This window comes from Pan troglodytes, chromosome 15 (assembly GCF_028858775.2).
Source record: "Pan troglodytes isolate AG18354 chromosome 15, NHGRI_mPanTro3-v2.0_pri, whole genome shotgun sequence".
In the NCBI taxonomy this organism is placed as follows: Eukaryota; Metazoa; Chordata; class Mammalia; order Primates; family Hominidae; genus Pan; species Pan troglodytes.
The window spans coordinates 20,283,054-20,306,348 of NC_072413.2; the positions used below are offsets into that span (position 1 = coordinate 20,283,054).

A 23,295-nucleotide genomic window follows, 5' to 3' on the forward strand; every position below is an offset into this window, starting at 1 on the left:
GTCTGTAATTCTGTGTCAACCCTTCCACCCCTCCCGCTTTAAAGATACCATTTCATTGTCTTTTGGCCTCCATGCTTTCTAATAGAAATCCATTGCCATTCAAGTAATTGTCCTTCAATGATGTAATATATTGTTTTTCTCTAGCTGCTTCATATATAAATTATGTACACACATACACACACACACACAAACACATGAAAAATTATACAATCTTTTGTTGTCAGTGGTTTAATCATAATGTGTTTAGGTGTGGTTCTCTTTGATTTTACCTTGTTTGGGGCTTGAATTGATAAATGTATGTCTTTCGAGAGAAGAATCAAATAGACACAATAAAAAATGATAAAGGGGATATCACCACCGATCCCACAGAAATACAAACTACCATCAGAGAATACTACAAACACCTCTACGCAAATAAACTAGAAAATCTAGAAGAAATGGATAAATTCCTCGACACATACACTCTCCCAAGACTAAACCAGGAAGAAGTTGAATCTCTGAATAGACCAATAACAGGAGCTGAAATTGTGGCAATAATCAATAGTTTACCAACTAAAAAGAGTCCAGGACCAGATGGATTCACAGTCGAATTCTACCAGAGGTACAAGGAGGAACTGGTACCATTCCTTCTGAAACTATTCCAATCAATAGAAAAAGGGGGAATCCTCCCTAAATCATTTTATGAGGCCAGCATCATTCTGATACCAAAGCCGGGCAGAGACACAACCAAAAAAGAGAATTTTAGACCAATATCCTTGATGAACATTGATGCAAAAATCCTCGATAAAATACTGGCAAACCGAATCCAGCAGCACATCAAAAAGCTTATCCACCATGATCAAGTGGGCTTTATCCCTGGGATGCAAGGCTGGTTCAATATACGCAAATCAATAAATGTAATCCAGCTTATAAACAGAGCCAAAGACAAAAACCACATGATTATCTCAATAGATGCAGAAAAAGCCTTTGACAAAATTCAACAACCCTTCATGCTAAAAACTCTCAATAAATTAGGTATTGATGGGACGTATTTCAAAATAATAAGAGCTATCTATGACAAACCCACAGCCAGTATCATACTGAATGGGCAAAAACTGGAAGCATTCCCTTTGAAAACTGGCACAAGACAGGGATGCCCTCTCTCACCACTCCTATTCAACATAGTGTTGGAAGTTCTGGCCAGGGCAATCAGGCAGGAGAAGGAAATAAAGGGTATTCAATTAGGAAAAGAGGAAGTCAAATTGTCCCTGTTTGCAGACGACATGATTGTATATCTAGAAAACCCCATTGTCTCAGCCCAAAATCTCCTTAAGCTGAGAAGCAACTTCAGCAAAGTCTCAGGATACAAAATCAATGTACAAAAATCACAACCATTCTTATACACGAATAACAGACAAACAGAGAGCCAAATCATGAGTGAACTCCCATTCACAATTGCTTCAAAGAGAATAAAATACCTAGGAATCCAACTTACAAGGGATGTGAAGGACCTCTTCAAGGAGAACTACAAACCACTGCTCAAGGAAATAAAAGAGGATACAAACAAATGGAAGAACATTCCATGCTCATGGGTAGGAAGAATCAATATCATGAAAATGGCCATACTGCCCAAGGTAATTTACACATTCAATGCCATCCCCATCAAGCTACCAATGACTTTCTTCACAGAATTGGAAAAAACTACTTTAAAGTTCATATGGAACCAAAAAAGAGCCTGCATCGCCAAGGCAATCCTAAGCCAAAAGAACAAAGCTGGAGGCATCACACTACCTGACTTCAAACTATACTACAAGGCTACAGTAACCAAAACAGCATGGTACTGGTACCAAAACAGAGATATAGATCAATGGAACAGAACAGAGCCCTCAGAAATAATGCCCCATATCTACAACTATCTGATCTTTGACAAACCTGAGAAAAACAAGCAATGGGGAAAGGATTCCCTATTTAATAAATGGTGCTGGGAAAACTGGCTAGCCATATGTAGAAAGCTGAAACTGGATCCCTTCCTTACACCTTATACAAAAATCAATTCAAGATGGATTAAAGACTTAAACGTTAGACCTAAAACCATAAAAACCCTAGAAGAAAACCTAGGCAGTACCATTCAGGACATAGGCATGGGCAAGGACTTCATGTCTAAAACACCAAAAGCAATGGCAACAAAAGCCAAAATTGACAAATGGGATCTAATGAAACTAAAGAGCTTCTGCACAGCAAAAGAAACTACCATCAGAGTGAACGGGCAGCCTACAAAATGGGAGAAAATTTTCACAACCTACTCATCTGACAAAGGGCTAATATCCAGAATCTATAATGAACTCAAACAAATTTACAAGAAAAAAACAAACAACCCCATCAAAAAGTGGGCGAAGGACATGAACAGACACTTCTCAAAAGAAGATATTTATGCAGCCAAAAAACACATGAAAAAATGCTCATCATCACTGGCCATCAGAGAAATGCAAATCAAAACCACAATGAGATACCATCTCACACCAGTTAGAATGGCAATCATTAAAAAGTCAGGAAACAACAGGTGCTGGAGAGGATGTGGAGAAATGGGAACACTTTTACACTGTTGGTGGGACTGTAAACTAGTTCAACCATTGTGGAAGTCAGTGTGGCGATTCCTCAGGGATCTAGAACTAGAAATACCATTTGACCCAGCCATCCCATTACTGGGTATATATCCAAAGGACTATAAATCATGCTGCTATAAAGACACATGCACACATATGTTCATTGCGGCATTATTCACAATAGCAAAGACTTGCAACCAACCCAAATGTCCAACAATGACAGACTGGATTAAGAAAATGTGGCACATATACACCATGGAATACTATGCAGCCATAAAAAATGATGAGTTCATGTCCTTTGTAGGGACATGGATGAAATTGGAAATCATCATTCTCAGTAAACTATCACAAGAACAAAAAACCAAACACCACATATTCTCACTCATAGGTGGGAACTGAACAATGAGATCACATGGTCACAGGAAGGGGAATATCACACTCTGGGAACTGTGGTGGGGTGGGGGGATGGGGGAGGGATAGCATTGGGAGATATACCTAATGGTGGATGACGAGTTAGTGGGTGCAGCACACCAGCATGGCACATGTATACATATGTAGCTAACCTGCACAATGTGCACATGTACCCTAAAACTTAAAGTATAATAATAAAAAAAAAGATAAATGTATGTCTTTCACTGAATTTGGCAAGCTTTTGGCCATTCTTTCTTCAAATATGTTTTCTGACCCAATATCTTTCTTCTCTCCCTCTAGGACTCCAGTTAGATATAACTTAGACTTTAGAATATTTTCCCACAGGTCTCCAGGGCTCTGCCTGTTTTCTTTCAATTTTCAAATTGATTTTAAGGTTTGTCAGTGTTTCCTGACCTTGGCACTACTGACATTTTGGTCCTTATAATTTTTTATTGGGGTGTGGGGCTGCCCTGTGTGTTGTAGAATTTTTAACAACACCACTGGCTTCTCCACACTAGATGCCTGTAGCACTACAGACCCCAAGTTGTGACGGCCAAAATTGTGTCCAGATTTGCCAAATGTCTCCTAGGGGAAGACAAAGTCAAAATTAGTTGGATTAAATAATCTATATAGATCTATTTTCAATTTTGCATATGCTTTCCTCTATCATTTTGCTACTGAGCCCTTACTGTAAGATTTTTATTTTTGATATTGTATTTTTCCATTCAATTTCTATTTTTTTCTTTACTTTGTGGAACATAATCAAAAGAGCTACTATGACATCTTTTTCTATGAGTTTTAGCATCTTAGTCATCTTGATATTTGAATTTGTTGATCTTTTACTTAAATATTAGTTCATTTTTCTGGCCCTTTGTCAAATAATTTTGAAGTACATCTTAAACATTTCAAATATTATGTGTGTACACTCTGTTTTCTCCTCCTCTTCCTTCTTCTTCTTTAAAAAACAATCATCTAAAGAATGTTAATGTTTTTATTTGAGCAGAAAATCAACCTAGTTTGGTTCATACTATTAGTTGTGTCTCCCCTTTTGTGGAATTTGGTAGCTCAAAATCACAGTTCAGTTCTCTAATCATTTGCAATGTTGGTTTGGGTTTATACCTGTCGTGTGTAGCTCAGGGATTAGTGATACCAGTTTGCATGGCTCAAATCTCAGGTCAGTTCCTGAACTCTCTGCTACATTGGTTTTAGTTTGTCCTGCATGGGTGCCATTTGGGGGTAGTCTGAGACTGGAATAGTGGTTCAAATATCAGTTAAGTAACCTAAAATTTGTTGTTCTGGTTTGAGTCAATTTCACGTATGTAGAGCCTTGGGATTAGCCTGAGACTTAAACTATTTTCCATCTCTTCCCTAGGGTCTCCCTTTTCTAGCCTGACCCACAGAGGCAGAAAATTGTGTTTCTTGCAGAGTTTTGACTTCCTACATCATTATCATATTGCTGTGTGCATTGGGCCCTCCCTCAGGGCAAAGCCAAGAGAAAGAAACAGAAAAAATATGAAATTCACCCTTGTGCAGGTTGCTTCTCCAATTTTTGACTTCCCTACGCAATCTGCTAGCTTTTGGGTAATTTCAGAGTCCACAGGTAGTTTCTTTTTTGTGTATGTGTGTTTTGTTCAGTTTTTACTTACAATCCATGGCAGAGATTGACTGTAGTTATCTTAAAGTTATCTCCTATTCTACTGTGGTCCTGCATTAATTTGTGCTTCTCCATAATATTCATCAAGAATGGCTATTTGATGTGTGCTTTTTCCACCCTCTTTAGTTGTATTACCCTTTTTAGTTAATCTAATTCATTTTTTATATTTGCAAATTTTTCTCATCAAGATTATAAGACCATTTAATTAAGGTCTTAAATTTTTTTGATATTTCATTTCTTATTTTCCAAATTTATGAAGGTCTTTCTTTGGTGCAAAAGAATTGAGAATGCATGCTTGTTTTTATAAATAATTCAAGTACTATTTTTTTCCTAAAGTCTAAAAATTTTTGTATTCTGAATTATATCTGGATTTAAGAGTATGTTAAGGCATAGTAGGACTATTCAAACACTATTTTTTTTTAGTACGTAAAACAGAGCTGATTAGTTTTTAATTTTCTCTATCTCTATTTTTTTCATTTCTGACTTTTTGCTTCTTTTAAATGAAACATGTATTTTGGTATTTGGGGCTGTGTTTGGAGACCCTTAAATCTTCCAGGAAATCATGTATTTCTTAGAATGCTGCCAACACCCTTAAGTGAGAATATTCTATTTATGATCTTATTCTTATTCAACTAAGAGGTGTTGCTTCTACTACTATAGAGGATTGAAGAATTCCTTTACATTCTTCCAGTGCAGAGCAAAAGGCAATGTTCCAAGACATCACACAATCCTATGGCCTTTGACTTTGAACATACTGGGCTTTGCAAATGCTCAACAACTTTGAGAAAAGTTAAAATGACCACCATTCTGAAATTCAGAAGGAGTTGCTCCTTATAGCTTATTTTCCAATTTTTTTTCTGCTCTGACTTTAATCTTCAATATGATCCCACCTACTTTCTGTCTCCTAGAAATATGTGTCACTCTTTCCTCACCAGATGACCTTCATTTTTTTTTACTCTTGTGAATTTTAGTCTATTTCCATTTTATTTCTATTCTTTAGGAAGAAATATTCAAGAGAAGGGAAATGAGCATATAGCATTAGGATTAGAAGTTCACACTCAAAGGCTACACTTTTACAAAATGACAGCATTACTCAATTTTCTTCATTCAAGACAATCTTTTCCAACAGGAACAAGTGAATCAAGAACCCAAGGAGAGAACTGGGCTTATGCTTTCAAATCAAAGGAAAGAAGTATTCTGACTTCGTCAAGAGTCCCATTAGCCACAGAGAAAGCAATGACTTTCTCCATTCTCGTGTTTTCAGAGTTTTATTTTTTCCCCATGCACCATCTACATTTATTATTATTTGTTTTTATTTTTAAAGTTCAACTTTTATTTCTCGCTTGGTGTGGTTGTATTTCCTTCAGACCCAGAGGTTTCTGTAGTTTTATTTTCTTTACCCCTAGAGGCAAAGCCTTCCCATCATGAGTTACACCTTGTCATTAGTTGCATGGAGGCACTACTCTCCTTATGTGAAATCTTTTCCTCTATGGCTGCACAAGCATCATCCAAGGGAAATATCTCTACCATCCTCCATCACCACTGTGGCAACACTGAACCATCCAAAACTCAGTCCAGGGCAATTGGTCTGAACACAAACTCTCATGGACTCATATCTAAATTCTGATATGCTTTTCAATAACGATTCCTCTTGATGTATTACTCCATCTTTACATGAAATCTTATTGCTAATGGACTCTAGGACTAAAACACCATCATAGATTTGGTCAGGAAGAAACACGTCTTGTGGAAGTTTTGATACATCTCAGAAAACAGGAAGAACACACTAATGAGCTCTCTCTGCTAAACTGGTTCTGCACTTGGCCTCCAGAGGGCGATGCTGCACACACTGGAGCTTTTGTTTCTGTTGAAGATCAATCCACTGCTCAGCTTCTTCTTCCTGCAGCTGGTTGAGTTCTTTCCAGACAAAGACAAGTGACAAGAATCAGAGTTTTAAAAGCAGCCAGATTCATCTCTGCAGCTTTTGTAGTTTTAAATAAGCAAGGAGTTTCTCCAGCGAAACTTCCTCACACCTCTTGGTCTTGGTCTCTTCAGACACTTTCCTTCCTGTTCTCTGGAGATCTTGCAGAAAAGAGCCTGCAGTGTTTCCGTTGCTCAGCCATGCTCCTGGTGCTCATCCCACTGCTGGGGATACATTTTGTCCTGAGTGAGTAAAATTTCTTTATCGTCTCTAGTTCCACAGGTTCTGACTAGAAATGCTTGCTTTTTATACTGAGTCTGCACTGCTTTCACTGATAGTACATTGTTTTTCCAGGAACTGCCAGAGCCCAGTCAGTGACCCAGCCTGACACCCACATCACTGTCTCTGAAGGAGCCTCACTGGAGTTGAGATGTAACTATTCCTATGGGGCGATGTTGTGGGAAGTCAGGGACCCCAAACGGAGGGACCGACTGAAGCCATGGCAGAAGAATGTGGATTGTGATTTCATGGACATTTATTAGTTCCCCAAATTAATTCCTTTATAATTTCTTATGCCTGTCTTTACTGCAATCTCTAAACATAAATTGTAAAGATTTCATGGACACTTATCACTTCTCCAATCAATACCCCTGTGATTTCCTAGGCCTCTCTTTACTTTAATCTCTTAATCCTGTCAGCTGAGGAAGATGTATGTCACCTCAGGACCCTGTGATAATTGCGTTAACTGCACAAATTGTAGAGCATGTGTGTTTAAACAATATGAAATCTGGGCACCTTGAAAAAAGAACAGGATAACAGCAATGTTCAGGGAATAAGAGAGATAACCTTAAACTCTGACTGCCAGTGAGCCAGGCAGAACAGAGCCATATTTCTCTTCTTTCAAAAGCAAATGGGAGAAATATGGCTGAATTCTTTTTCTCAGCAAGGAACATCCCTGGGGAAGAGAATACGTGCCTGGGGGTGGGTCTATAGACGGCCCCCTTGGGTGTGGCCATCTTCTATAGTCGAAACTGTAGGGGTGAAATAAATCCCAGTCTCCCATAGCACTCCCAGGCTTATTAGGAAGAGGAAATTCCCGCCTAATAAATTTTGGTCAGACTGGCTGCTCTCAAAACCCTGTCTCCTGATAAGATGTTATCAATGACAATGGTGCCCGAAACTTCATTAGCAATTTTAATTTCGCCCCGGTTCTGTGGTCCTGTGATCTCGCCCTGCCTCCATTTGCCTTGTGATATTCTATTACCTTGTGAAGTACGTGATCTCTGTGACCCACACCTATTCATACACTCCCTTCCCTTTTGAAAATCACTAATAAAAACTTGCTGGTTTTGCAGCTTGTGGGGCATCACGGAACCTACCAACATGTGATTTCTCCCCCGGACACCCAGCTTTAAAATTTCTCTCTTTTGTACTCTGTCCCTTTATTTCTCAAGCCAGCCAAAACTTAGGGAAAATAGAAAAGAACCTATGTGACTATCGGGGCAGGTTCCCCGATACGGCAACACCTTCTCTCTTCTGGCATGTCCAGTCCCCCGGCCAAGGCCTCCAGCTGCTCCTGAAGTACTTTTCAGGAGACACTCTGGTTCAAGGCATTGAAGGCTTTGAGGCTGAATTTAAGAGGAGTCAATCTTCCTTCAACCTGAGGAGACCCTCTGTGCATTGGAGTGATGCTGCTGAGTACTTCTCTGCTGTGGGTGCCACAGTGCCTGGGTCTGCAGGGGAGCTGAACACAAACTGCCTATGCTAGAGAAGTTTTCAGAGACTCAATGTATCTTCCTGCGGCATTTTCAAAGATCTCTTATTTTTATCATGGTGAGTGAGGCAAAGAGAACTGAGCACATCCAGCCATTTCTATATAATTCTGCAATTCCTGCTATGTCCCATGTCAGATAAACTTTGTTTTAGAAGCTTTTTGTTAATTGAAGAAACTGCATAATAGGAAATAGTATTCTAGAATGATGGAGGAGACATACTTCTTATCACCTAACAATCAGGTTCTCAAGGACCTTTCCTTGACTGTGACTGCATTAAGTGGTTGACTATGGGAATTTTGATATGGTCTAGGAGAACCTTGGTTTTCGTTTATCATTTAATCTCTCAACTAACGCAGAAAACAAAAGATAAGTTTCTCATGTTCTTACCTTGCAAGTTTGCATCCTTGAGCTGGTCATTCACAGGACATTTTCTTAGAATTTATTTTTTTGGCTCTAACTGCACAATTCAGATTTCAGGATATTTTGTCTCATACCTCTATTTAGGAAGAATTATGAGAAATTGTTAGCTAACAGTGAAAGTTTCATTAGAATCATGAAGGACTTAGAAAATTGTCACAGTGATGTGAGTTCTGGCAACTAGGAATAGCACACAAGGAGAATGAAGATTTAGAATTCATCAGTGTTTCTCCAAAGACTTTTTCAGTTATAAAAATAGCTTCTATTCTATTGGTATATTAATTATGCAAATCTACATTGTAAGTTTGTCTATGGAATTCCATTCATCTCTTCTAGCTACTGACACTTTTACTTGTTGCTTTCACTCTGTTGTTACATGGTTTCACTATTGAAATATTAAAGATTGATTCTCTTTTTTGAGATAGGGTTTTACTCTTTCACCTAGGCTGGAGTGCAGTGGCATGATCATAGCTCACTGCAGCCTTGACCCATGCCCCCAGGCTCAAGCAATTCTCCCACCTCAGTCAGCTTCCTGAGTAGCTGAGACTACAGGTGTGCACCACCATGCCTGGCTAATTTTTTTAAAAATTTTTATTTTTAGTGGAGACAAGATCTCACTATGTTGCCCAGGCTGGTTTCAAACTCCTGAGCTCAAGCAATCCTGCAACCTCAGCCCCCCAAATTACTAGGATTACAAGCATGAGCCACTGTACCTGGCCAAAGATTGATTTTTATATAGTAACATTTTGATAATCTGTCATGTGGTAAGTTTTGCGATGCCAAGCTCTGCTAGAAATACTGATAAGAGTTACAATGGTACTGGATTCCAGGCGGCTGCTGGAAAGTATAAATATGTGACTTTCTTATGTCTAGAATGGAAAGAACTGTATAAGAAGCTTTTATACTCCTTGTCTGCTTGCTGCCTCGGAGGATAACCAGTGCTTCGGAGGAAAAGTAGAAGGAGAAGGAGAGAGCTCTTTAGCTGCCATTTAGCTCACACTATAAATGTCTAAGAGGGTAGGTGCATAGGGACCCTGAAAATATAGATCGAATAAGTAAATTGTGGCCAATGGCACTCCTTAGCCAAATAGTGAACCAAGATATCAACAGTATTTTTTAGGATGTAGTATTATGAGTACATGTGATAAATATGTTTAAGCGATTTCTGGAATGCTGTGAGGAAGGTGAATGGAGTGTCAGATATATAAAATTATGAAAAAGAAATGTATGCTCATTTGATGTTCCTGCCTCAGTCCCTTCCTTCTTTTTTGTTTTTGGACCACATTCTCATCTACCACTGATAAGACAAATAATTTCAAGTGACTCATTGTCATCAGCTCAGCCACACTGCCCAAAGGTACTTGTCATAGTATCATGAGCACTTCATGCAGATCGATTTGAGAAAGAACTGCCCGTTTCTTTTGATTCTGATCTCAAACTGAATATTAAAGAAAAATAAATTCCATACCAAGGACCCTGAGCAGCTGGGAGAGCATTCCCCATCTCCCCTACCTCACCTCTGCCTGAAAAATCAAAGTAATCTTCCTTCCTTCTATTAATAATTTGTTGCTTTTATATGAGTACGTGATTTGTAGGAGAAACTTTCCAAAATAAGGAATTATATTAAGAAAGTGGAGATTCTGAGTTATTTTATCAATGATATCAATCATTCTGATTTTTCAGAAAGAATTCTGACTTTTCATGAAATTAACTGATCTTACCACATATTCCATCACTGAGAAGCAGCTGCCCTAATTGAAAGGCGGAACACTTTACTGAAGACCAAGCTAGAGCCCTGACTGGGAGACAACAGCATGTATGCTAAGCATTTTCTTCTCTCCCTACATCGTATTTTTATCTGATATACAAGCTGTTGGAAACAAACTTTATAATTTAGTGTAAAGGTAACAGAATTTTCAGGCTGGGTGAGGTGGCTCACAGCTGTAATTTCAGCACTGTGGGAGGTTTAGGTAGGAGGATCACTTGAGGCAAGGATTTCAAGACCAGCCTGGGCAACATAGCAAGACCACTTCTCTACAAACAATTAAAAAAATTAGCCAGGCATGGTGGTGCCCACCTGTAGTCCTAGCTACTCAGGAGGATTGCGTGGGCCCAGGAGTTCAAAGTTACACTGAGCTGTGATCATGACACTGCCCTCTAGCCTGGATGCCAGAGCAAGATCCTGCTTTTAAAAAAAACTTAGGAAGGACTGTGACTGAATTTGAAGAATTATTAATATAATCAGTGATGAAGTCAATGACTTTTGGGATTGTGCATCTTCTCATTTTGGAGAAAGGATGAAAAGTTCTTCAGTTGCAAGATGGAGTTCTGTATCTTGAAGGAGATAGAGGAATAGAATTATTTTGTTGTTGTACATGTTTCAAATGTGTGTAGAAGAATGTGTGTGTTGCATAGGGAAGCTTGAAGTAGTTGAAGGTATCGATTTATTGACTCTCAGCTCCAAATTCACTCCTTGCCTCATCTGTGAAGGTGAATCTGGAACCTTCGACCATTTTTCTTTGCCAGTTGACACAATGTTAAGCTTTGTAGTAGAGAGTCAGGAAGAAAAAGTTTTGCTTTCTGCTTTCCATGTGCTCACTCATCAGGATCCTGCACCACGGGAGGCACTTGCAGTGCACAGTGCCCAGCAGTTTCCTCCAGAACCCCCCCATTTTAGGGTGATTCTGTGAAAGAGATCCTGCAGTGAGACACCTCCCTGTGAACAGCTTTCCCCAGTGTCCTAGAGGATGATTTTCTGCCATGTTCTAGAGGGTGGATTTCTAGCAAGTTCTGCTGGTGCAGCACCACAGCGGCTTCCCTTTCATCCAGTGAGCCACAGCTGTGTCTTTTCAATAGGATCTGGGTCTCAGCCCTGAGGGTGGGGCTACAGGCCTCTTCCCTGGTTATCCTACCCTGCCCTAAGAGTAGAGGCTGCACCTTATGTCTGCTATTCCTGCAGGAATAGGAATAGCAGAGTTTTCTTTTCTTCATATTATTCATTCTCTTGTTACTTTAACACTCTGTTTATTAATCCTTAAATTTTTTCTGTTGAAATTCTATGGTTTCTCTTTCCTGATTGGACTCGACTTAGACATGCACCAAGGACTTCAAGCACCTGGAGAGCATCTTCCATCTCCCCGCCCACTCCTGCCTGAGATATCAAAGTAGTTTTCTTGTTTTATTTCTCTATTGATTTGTTTTACTTGCTTATTGTTTTATTTACATTGTTGTTATATAATTATGAGAAAATTTTACAATAATTTTATTAAGAATTTGGAAATATTGTTAATATATTAATAAAATTAATTTTACTATTAAAATTTTTGTGCACATTATACACAGAATGTTATTATACCATTGGTACAAATTGAAATCAGTTTTAAAAGGTTTAGCATGCTGCACAAATAGGCATTAATTCACCTATGAGGATGTGTCTGGAGATCGTAATTCTAAGTCATTTTTCTTGCATGTAACTCTCTTAATACATCATTATTTTTTGATTTTCTATTTCCTTCAGATGGAGGAAGAAGACAATGATAATTGCAAAACTATCTGTAGACAGAATATTTCTGTCACCCCAGAAGGTTTTATGTGTGCCTTTCTAGTCAACTCACCTTCTGGAGGCAATAGATGTTCTTATTTCTATCACCTAAGATTTACTTTACCCATTGTAGACTTCAAATCAATGGAATCATACAGTAGTTACTCTTTCGTGCCTGGTTTCTTTCATTCATCATGTTTTTTAGATTCCCCCATGTTCTCATGTATATCAGTCATTCATTATTGCTATTGCTGAGTAGCATCTTATTATATGAATAAAGCACAATTTGTTTATCCGTTCAGCTGTGCACACCACTGACTGGACATAGAATCTTTCAGGGATTAAATCTTTGGTATCATTCTTAAGCGTGCAAGGTACAGTTGTTCTAGATTTTTCTATCCTGTCTTTCAAGGGTAAGGTGTGCCTCTAAAATACTTCAGTTGAAACATGTATCTTAAATACCTTTATTTAAAAACCAATTTCTATCATTCATTATGGTACCTACTGTATCATTAGTTTTGCAAATAAAAACCCAACATCTAATATTCCCTATGCTATTTAGCAAAGCTTTGGGTATTATTCAAGCTGTGGGTAGCTGAACTGTAGTTTCCTCTGTTGTGGCTTTACGTATTAATAACAACAGTAGCTGACCACCCTGGAATTTGCTTTCTTGACTAAGTCAATTGACTCTCCTTAGAGTTGAGACTTAACTAGTACATATCCAATATTCTCTGGCTTTTGTCGAAAAGATTTAATGTAAATTATACATCCTAACACTGTGATATATTTATTTTTACTTGGTAACTGATAGTCAGATATTATGAACAAAATTTAGATCATTATTCCTGCAGGTCCTGAAGATCTGTAAGTCATGTAATTATAATCCTTGCTCAACAGTTATTCTAGAGAACTTATTTAACATTTAGAGGCACTTTGCCCTATACAGTACATACTAAAACCTTTTAAAGCTTGTTAGGTAACTTACGAAGAAAATTTCACTAATCTATTATTTAATACCAAATATATAGCATATACAATACACATTTTCAATCTTTTAAGCACGTTAACAAAGTTCTCAGGATAATTGGATGTCTGTACACAATTTTTTACGGGAATATCTAAGACAAGGGAATACCTTTATTTAGCACACAAATGCGCCAAAACATGGGTGTAAAAGTAGAATGTGGCCAGGCACAGTGGATTATGCCTGTAATCCCAACACTTTGAGAGGCTGAAGCGAGAGAATCTCTTGAGTCCAGGAGATTGAAACCAGCCTGAGCAACAGAATGAGACCCCATCTCTACAAAAAGTAAAAAAAAAACAAAAACAAACAAACAAAAAAAACAGCTGGGCATGGTGACACGTGTCTGTGGTCCCAGTTACATAGGAGGCTGAGGCAGGGAGTATTGCTTAAGCCTGGGAGGTCAAGGCTGCAGTGAGCCATAATTGCACCACTGCCCTCCAGCCTGGGAAACAGAGTGAGACCCTGTCTCAAAAATATAAATAAATAAAAATAAAAGGCAGAACGTTAAAATGTTGAAGATAGTTTATATGTGTATTTATAACTTCAAATTGTTTTTTGTGATATGTCTTATATAATAGGAAAATAAAATTGACCTTTATATTAATATTCTAAGGCTGGCATAACAAAATATCACAGACTAGGTGACATAAACAACATAATTTATTATCTCACAGTTCCACAGGCTAGAAGCCCAAGATCAAGTTGTCAGCAGGGTTAATTTCTTCTGAAGTTTGCAGATCATGTTGCCTTTTCATTGTGTCCTTACACGGTCTTGCCCCTGAGGGTATGCATGTCTGTGTCCAAATTTACCTTTCTTATAAGAAGAGCAGTCATATTGAATTAGAGTCCACTTATGTGACGTCATTTTACATTAATTATTTCTTTAAAGAGCCTATTTTCAAGCACCATTACATTCTGAGGTACTGGGGGTAAGGGCTTCAATATGTAAATTTTGGGTTGGATAGAGCTCAGTCCATAACAACTCTCCAAGTAAATATTACATTCACAAACAAGACAGTTGAAACCTTTCTTTGTGCAATGCTTTACTAACTTCTCGTGCACACAATGATCATGTATAACTTTGATGGAGATTTTCCTGTATTGAGTTTCTTTCTAGAGGAAGGAGAAATGTGCAATTACAAATACAGATAGCTTATAAAATATTCTACATTGCAAAAGACCAGTGATAAAAATTAAAAGCTGTTTTTCAGACTTGCCTTCTTTTTCCTCTGCTCCACTGGGGTGCAGAATTCTCTCATGTTTAGATTTGTTCTTTTCTGAAGATAAATCTTAATTTCTCCTTGGTATTTTATCTCTGACAGTTTTCCTTTCTTTCCCCATTCTGTTTTCTGTCTGCATGTTACTTTTTTTACCTCTGTCTTATCATTTGTCTAATATTAGATTCTACCTGTGCAGAAGCCAATTTAGCTAACTTGCTGTTTTTCTCTTGCACTCCTCCTTTACCACCTCATCAGCAGAACTGACATTTAAAAAAGAAAAAAGAATTGAAATTCTTTTGAAGTTGTTTAGGGCAAGTGAAGTGGGTTAAGTGGATGAGGAAGGTGGCTACAGTCCTTAAACACAGGGGCAGCAGGAAGAATTCCATCCTATATGCTCAGCTTTCTTGAGGATTGTTTTCTGTTTTTTTTTCAAGTAGTATGTATCAATATTTTAAATTTTGATTGAACCAGATAATCTTTTTTAAAAAATATATGCTTTGATTGCTGACATGCTTGGATTCATTTTAAATATATTTGTTTTATGCAGCATTCTCTTGATTTTTTTCTTATTTCTTTTTAGCCTGGCTTCTCTTGCATTGATAAAGTTTGATTTTTCTTCATACTGCTTTGAAAATGTAATGTGTATTTCTGTTATGATAAGTACCCTTGTTATATAAATGTATGTATAGAAGTATAAAATACATATAAATGTAAGTATATATGTGTATGCATATATAAATCTAATTTTTATGCCCAATGTTATTCTTTTTTTCCCCTCAGTGTTATTCTGTAACATTTTTGCTTGTATATCCCAGTCCTTCTCCTTTACCTCCTGCTGACTTATGAATTTTAGAATTACCTTCATGGCTGATTGGAAGAAACTACACATAAGCTATATACATCAGGACAATAATTTCAGTAAGATATTATGAAATGAACAATAAACTATAGCTCCAATGTACATTAAGAAAAGTAATAAAAAAGAAAAGCATCCGACACAATAATTGCAACATGAATTTGCTCCCTTCATCCTCAGAGCCATTGTCCCTGATCCTCCTTCTGCCTGGAGTGTTTTTCACCATTAGCCACATAGATCCCTTCACTGGCTCATAGTCTTTGCTCCTGGAGAAACATGGGAACATGTGAATAAAGTAGAATGCTCAAAAAGTTTATTGCAGCATTGTATTTCATAGTTAAAGAAAAACCAATGTATTAGTCCATTCTCACACTGTTATAAAAAATGCTGAGACAAGATAATTTATAAAGAAAAGAGATTTAAGTGGCTCACAGTTCCACAGACCATACAGGAAGCACAGTAGCATCTGCTTCTGGGGAGGCCTCAGGGAGCTTTTACTCAAGATGGAAGGTAAAGAGGGAGAGGCCGTCTTACATGGCACAAGCAGAACCTAGAGAGAAAGGGAAGGTACTACACACTTTTAAACAACCAGATCTCAGGAGAACTCAGGACAGCAGCAAGGGGGAAATCCATCCCCATGACCCAATCACCTCCTACCAGGCCTTACCTCCAGCACTGGGCGTGGAATCCTGATTAGGGAAAAGGAGTCAGGCTGGCAGGACCAGGGGAAAGCAAAGGGATAAAGCAAATAAGCTATAGGTCTGCCTTTTTTTCATGGTCCAGGACGTATAAACAGAAAGAGGAAGCAGATAAGCTACAGGTCTTTCTTGATGGCTCAGGACCTATAGCTCTCCTGAGCAAATAACATACATAACTCACAGACTTCCTGCTTATCATCAAACACCTCTATCTATCATCAAAAACCTCAGTTGACAGAAGAATGCAAGTTAGTTCCTTGCTACCTTGGCATTACCAGTACTGCATGCAGCACTCGGCAACCCAAAAACATCCTATAAAATCTCCAGCAGGCCTTTGTTTCCTTGCCATCAGCTCCTCTTCTGCTGATTGCTCCCTGGCAACTACTTTCATACTTTCTTTAATAAATCTGCCTTTCTTTATCTACAACAGTCTTGGTAAATTATTTTATCCCCACACCACCAGCCCAGGTAGTCATCACTCACCTGTGACATTGGGGATTACATTTCAACATGAGATTTGGGCAGGGACACAGACCGAAACTATATCACACATCATCTTAAGTCTTCATCAATAGGGAGAGGACTATATAAACTGAAGTATATCTCTAATAGGGTGCAATGTAGCAGAAGTTCCCACATGTGTTAATATAATAAGCTCTGCAAGATATATTATTGAATTTATAATGTGAGTTACAAAAAGGTATACATGAGATGCATCATTTGGTATTAAATTTTAAAATTATAAATGAAATACTATTTATTTTCAGCATTTTTTGTATTTAGTACATGTATATAATGCTATAGTAAAACATTTGGAAGTATCAACTCCAAATTGATAAGATGAAGGGAGAATTAGGGTAATGAGTGATGAAAGAATCAGAACTGGGAGTGGTAGCAAAAGAGGATTTTCGTCTACCGGGTATGTTGTATTACTTTTAATAATTTCAAATGTTCACGAATTCTTTATAATATTAAACCAATAAAAAGTCATAAAAGCCATCATAAAGGTTTATCCATATTCTATTCTATTATCCTCATGAAAAAGGAGAGAAAGGGGGAAATGACCACCCTTTTTATAAGGTCTTGTCCAACCTTCCTAAGTATTTCTCTCACCTCTGGGATCATATAGCTTTTAGTTCACATTCTGCTTAGGATCCCACTCTTTGATTCTATTATAGACATGTGTAGTTTTGTACTCTTCAGTAGATTATGAACTAATGTCTCATCACCTTTTATATACTCTTAAAACCTAATAAATTAATCACTTATGGTAATACTTCAAAAAATCTTTTTGGATTTTCTAAAACAAAATCAGAGAATTCAAATAAATAGCGCAAGATGGGAATTGTCAAATTATTTTAAGATATTAATTTCCATGAAGTGGCATTTTAAAAGTGGTAATTGGTTCACTGTTAATCCCCATTCAATCTAGGCAGCTATATTGTTTTCTGACCGCCTCCATTTCCTTCATAGGAAACATGAAGTGAATGGGGCTGTGTGTGTGACTACTGAGGAGTTAAGTTGGTGCAAAGTGGTCTTTGTTGATGGTTTCAGTCCACTAGGGGGCACTCTAGGATTTCCAGAAATGAAGACTTTTTCTGATGGTCTCAGCGGACGGAACAGGATACAAAAGGGCATGTGAGTCAGTCAAATCACAGATAACAGGGAGCTGGGGCGGGGTGGAGCGTGATGTGTGTGTAAAGTTCATCTTAGGTTTTCAGCTCTGACATTCTATATAAAACCTCAGAAAGCTGGAGTTCATAGGTCTATAAATCCATTGTGAGGATGATTCTGTAAGCAGAGGTAAGGGAATTGGAGTTTTACTGGGCATTGCGAGCATGAATGTTCCTTAGAAAACATCTTCATTCCATGTTTTCAGTTCCTAAATTTTTATGATTAAAATTCATGAAATTCACTGACCTGGAAATTATTCTAAATACCCCTGATAACTGATCTTTTCATATATCTTCTCTGAGACTAGAAGGAACAAGAATAAACAGAAGAGAAGAAAATAGGAATAAAATAAGGATGAAGAACAGAAAGAGAATAGGGAGGGGACAATATTTAATTTGACCAGCAATATGTGGCCTGATCAGAACAGCTGTGAGGGCCTGCAGGGTGTGTGGGGAAAGGTCTGGGCGGAGGAAGGGGAGAGGTAGAAATGCAATTAGAGTGGATATCATACGCACATCCTATTTTTCCTCTAACCAACCAACCTTTAGTTGGAAACATTTTCTAATGCCCTGATTTCAAGAAACTATTTATTTCTAAATTTGCAATGCATGCTATCAAATACTTTTCCTTTATTAGAATTTTCATATATTTGAATTCTCCAATTTTCTGTCAAACTGTGTAATTTGGGAAATGGGATCTCTCTTCCCATGACTCTTTAAAGCTCTACTTAACCTAGCTGAGACACAGATTCTTCTGAGAGGTATCATCCCCCTTCCTCACATACTATCCATAAACTAGTCTTACATAAAGTGCTTCTTTTTTAAAAAAAAAACCTATATCTTCATACATTAGAAATATTGCCTCTTCCTCTCGTGAACTATTCACACCCATGAATTTGGAGAGATTGCTGTGCAGTCTCACTGGGCCACTGTGGGTGGTTTCCTCTTCAGATGATTTTTAAAACTTATGTTTTTAAACTTAAAAACTTTTAAAGAAAAGACTGATCATGAACATTGCAATAAGGCATGTTGAAGAGTATCTGAATCCTTCAAAAAGTTTAGAAACTCTAGTATTGAAAATTAATACATTACAATTTGAATATCTGCAGGTTTCAAAATAGAAATTAAATCTAAGTGTAGCAGCTTGATAGAAAGGAACATTATTTTCATGCGAAGTTTTGAATGACCAAGTTATCTACATAGAGGCTAATTTTCAAATCAATTTTTCTTATAATTGAAGATACAATGATAGGATGCACAAACAAACATAGTGAATCATATACATATCATGAAGCCACTTTGTTACGTTTTTAAACAAATTTTTTTTTAAGAGAAGTGGTCTTGCTCTGTTGCCCAAGCTCAAGTGCAGTGGCACAATTATAGTTTGCTTTAGCCTTGAACTCCTGGGCCCAAGTGATCTTCCTGTCTAGGTCTCCCAAAGTGCTGAGATCACAGAAGACCCTGTCTCTGCTTCTGAAGGAGCCCAAGGATTGGTTAGGGTAAGTTCAGACCCACTAGATTGCCTGTGGGTGTGAAAATGGTCTTGGAGTTCCTTGATGCAGGATAACTTCTGCCTACTCCCATGCTCTATGTTGTACATAATCAGTCCTCAGTAAATATTTGCCTTGTTCAATAGTATAAAAGAATTTTAGACCTATAAAAGCATTTAGAAACCTTTTAGTTCAACTTCATTTTACAAACACAGAAACTATATCCAAGATGCCAGTATGAAACCATTAGATAGTAAATGATCTAGCAGTAGAAAGAAACTGGATTTCCTCCCTTCCTGCTTAGCTTCTTGCTCTTGCCTATTCCTGCAGGCACATATTGTTGAACAAAGAGAAACTATCTAATGGCAGCCCTGCCAGGTTGACCTCTGCATTTTGGTTCTGGGAAAGCCTTGGTTCAATCACTTTGACCATGAGAACAGAGAGTTCCAGTTTGTGTAAACATTTACCACTTTGGGCAAGAAGGATATTCAGGCTGAGCCACTGTTATTCTACCAGGAAATCAGTCCATGACTCACTGGCTGCTGTAGGAGTGAGCCAAACATAATGGTGCCACCCTCAACCCCCAGAGGTATTTCTAAGGACTTCCTAAAAATAGTAAGAGATATTCATTATGCTGGGTGGATATTCCTTGAAGGAAGGATGTGGACATAGTGAGCATTACTCTACATTGTCAAAAAATAATAATTAGAATAGAGAAGCTAAGGGTAACATGTCCTCATGTAGTTGATAGTTCATGAAGGTGTGAGAAAATCTTTTCTGGACCAACACATTGACAATGAGTTAGGTAATATTCAATGAAATAATCATAGGGTTGGGAATTTTGTCCAGGGGATGGCCATACCTAAGGCATAGTTAATATGTGGAATACTATGATCCATATGAGCAGTCATATTTAGACCATTACATTCAGTTCTTAATGATATACTCAAAAGGCCAAATATTGACCTAAATTATCTGTCACCAAAAGGAGGGAAACTCATCCAATAAAGGATTTGAGAATTATATTGTATGAGGAATGAGTGAGAAAAGAGAAAATCCTTAGAACGGAGAAGTTTTACATATGTAAAAACACACATTTTATGTATACATATCTGTATTTATATGTTTTAGTTGCTATTTTTCATCATAACTGTCCTTACATACTTAAGGGTACAAGATGTGAATAAGAAATTATATTCAGTCTTTATAATTCCAGGGGCCTAGTGAGTACAAGTCACAGGAAATGCGCTTTTCTTCTGGAAACCAGATAGTCTTGGTATCTGAGGAACCATTTCCCATGGTCACTTATTTAGTTTTGCACTCTCCCTCCTAGCGGACACAGGCAATATTTTGGCTTCCATAGATTTAGTTTTACGGAAGTAATCGGAACGTATCAAAAATTAAAGTAGATAAGCAATTTTTTTTTGGCAAGAAGAGATAAACCCAGAAATGTACAAGACTGAAGGACTTTATCAATATCTTAGGGAAGAACACTGTAGTGGAGTTTGGGAGAAAAACGGCAGATATGGAACCTGAGCTAGCAATGGCTAAGGCAAGAGCAGTCCATGCCAGAGGAGTTGGCTCATATTTTAGAGGCAAGTTCCACTGAAGAGATGAGTCAATCATTGTATTTAAGGACATGCCATATTGATATCATTCATTTTGGTATCAGAAAATAAAAGCACCTTAATAAGAAATTTACATGTGGTTTCATTTTTGGAGCCTGCAGCCTGATGTTTTCTGAGAATTTCTCCTTGTTTTTTCTGCACTTTGCAGAATACAAGACACATAGCAATAGGAAAAGGTTTCTTAAAACATGCCAGATTTCTCCTTGCAAACCAGCCCAACCTATGGGTCAAACTGTTCCTATTGTTGGAGTATTTAATAACTCATGGAACTTGTCCCCCTCCTCCTTTATCATTGTACTTTAATTCTTTACCTTTTATTAAAGCCATCTTTACCAAAGAAAGATTCCACATTTTGACTGTTGGTACTGTCAAGTCTCTGGGAATAGAAAGTCATGGGGAAGACCAGTCTTGGAGAAGCAGAACCTGAGATAATATGCACATGAAATATTGAGTAGTCCTCTCTCTCTTACTCTTATCTTTGGCTTATATATTCCTTTAAGAAAGAGTTTTTCTCCATAACAAACAAATCATGATGATAGATTTGACTGCAAGGGAATGTATTACTTGTCTTTGTCCAGGAGAGTGAATCATGGTGCTTTCCTGATTTCAAACATGTAAACTTGGTGCATCATTGTATATACACCTGCAACATCTACCTCTTTCTAACTTTTTAACAATGACTCATTAGTTTGCATAAATATCAATCTTGATATCTACATTCTTACTGTGAACTTCATCTCAGAGTGAAGACTTTATTTGTTTGACCTATTGCTCCTTTTGTGCATCTGAGTCCCTCCTAGGGTTATAGAAAAACATTCAAACTGCAAGTTTAGTAGCTACGAATGTGACCACAAGATGGCAGTGCTTCTCTGCTGATGCAGAACACACAGAGGGTTCATTTTAGTGGATTCTGATGAAATAGGTTTATGGCAGAAGTAGAGCCTTTTTCTATTGGCTGAGTAGACAATGTGAGAAACCACTATGATTGTTAGAGGAAAGAAAGGAATACCCGATGATGGAAGTAGCTCTTATGGCTGGAGATTGCAGGTTTATGACTGATCCTATTTGGGAAGAACAATGATGGCAGGCATTCGAGCTTTATTTATGTACTTGTGGCTGCAGCTGGACTGTGAGTTTAGAGTTTTGGGTAACACAGTATATTAGTTGATGATTTTGAGACATCTGGAGGAAGACTTGCTTTATTTAGGCTTCCTCTAGTTACTATAGAAAAAGAAAATTCTGGAGAATAATAACTTGATAAACCTTTCTCTTTTTCTTTCTGCACAGGGGTGAGCAGAGGAGAGAGTGTGGGGCTGCATCTTCCTACCCTGAGTGTCCAGGAGGGTGACAACTCTATTATCAACTGTGCTTATTCAAACAGCGCCTCAGACTACTTCATTTGGTACAAGCAAGAATCTGGAAAAGGTCCTCAATTCATTATAGACATTCGTTCAAATATGGACAAAAGGCAAGGCCAAAGAGTCACCGTTTTATTGAATAAGACAGTGAAACATCTCTCTCTGCAAATTGCAGCTACTCAACTTGGAGACTCAGCTGTCTACTTTTGTGCAGAGAATACACATTGCTTTCCAGGCATCTGTAACCATCACCCAAACCTGAGATGGGAGGTGAAGCAGCATCCCTTTCCTTTGCAATAAATTTTAGTTATAGCACTTGTCATTTTGTTTGTTCATAAGTGGAAACTAACATATAGATATTAAAACCATGTAATGAGGTTAGAGTCAAAGTGACCCAGAAAGGTTTAGAGCATTTTGTTGGCCAGTTGATGCTTAATGGATTCCGTTTTTCAAAAAAATGTATGGTACGCATTTAAGTTAACAACATGAAGTTTTGACACACATGTACATAGTAAAGTAAAGAGTCAGCTAAAGAGACGCATAGGGCAAGGTATGGGAAAAATGGCCCTGAGCTTCCATGCCTTCTCTGGCTCTGCCACCCACCACGTGTTCAGCAATCAGGAGGTTCTGCTCAAGGGATCCTTACAGAGATTTAGTGATGTTGGATTTTGTAATCTAGTCTTCAAAGGTGACTTTACATTTGCTATTCAGACTTCTCTCCTATGAATAATCCCTTAGTGTCAATATTGCAATCCCTATTATGGATAAATTTTAACTTTTAGTTTTCAAAAATTGCTTTTGTTATCTTTTTCTTATTGTAAAACATTACATGCCAAAACCAGATAATGTGTAAAATATAAAAAATACAAAATTGATAATTCTGTACCCAGATAGGTTTTGCTAATATTAGTTGGTGCAAAAGTAAGTGCTGTTTTTGCCATTAAAAGTCATGGCAAAAATAACAATTACTTTTGCACCAACCTAATATTTAGATTTGTTTCTTGATAGAGTCCTATTATAATTAGGATCATGATTTTTTCACCTATT

General features: G+C 37.6%; 1 gene segment (V, D, J or C); it reads left to right on the forward strand.

Moving 5' to 3' along the window:
- The first annotated feature begins 6,528 nt into the window (after nucleotides 1–6,528).
- Nucleotides 6,529–9,771, forward strand: LOC452774 (T cell receptor alpha variable 8-3-like). The segment is given in 3 exon segments: nucleotides 6,529–6,814; nucleotides 6,923–7,022; nucleotides 8,075–9,771. Coding segments are annotated over 3 exon segments (408 nt in total).
- The last annotated feature ends 13,524 nt before the right edge of the window (nucleotides 9,772–23,295 follow it).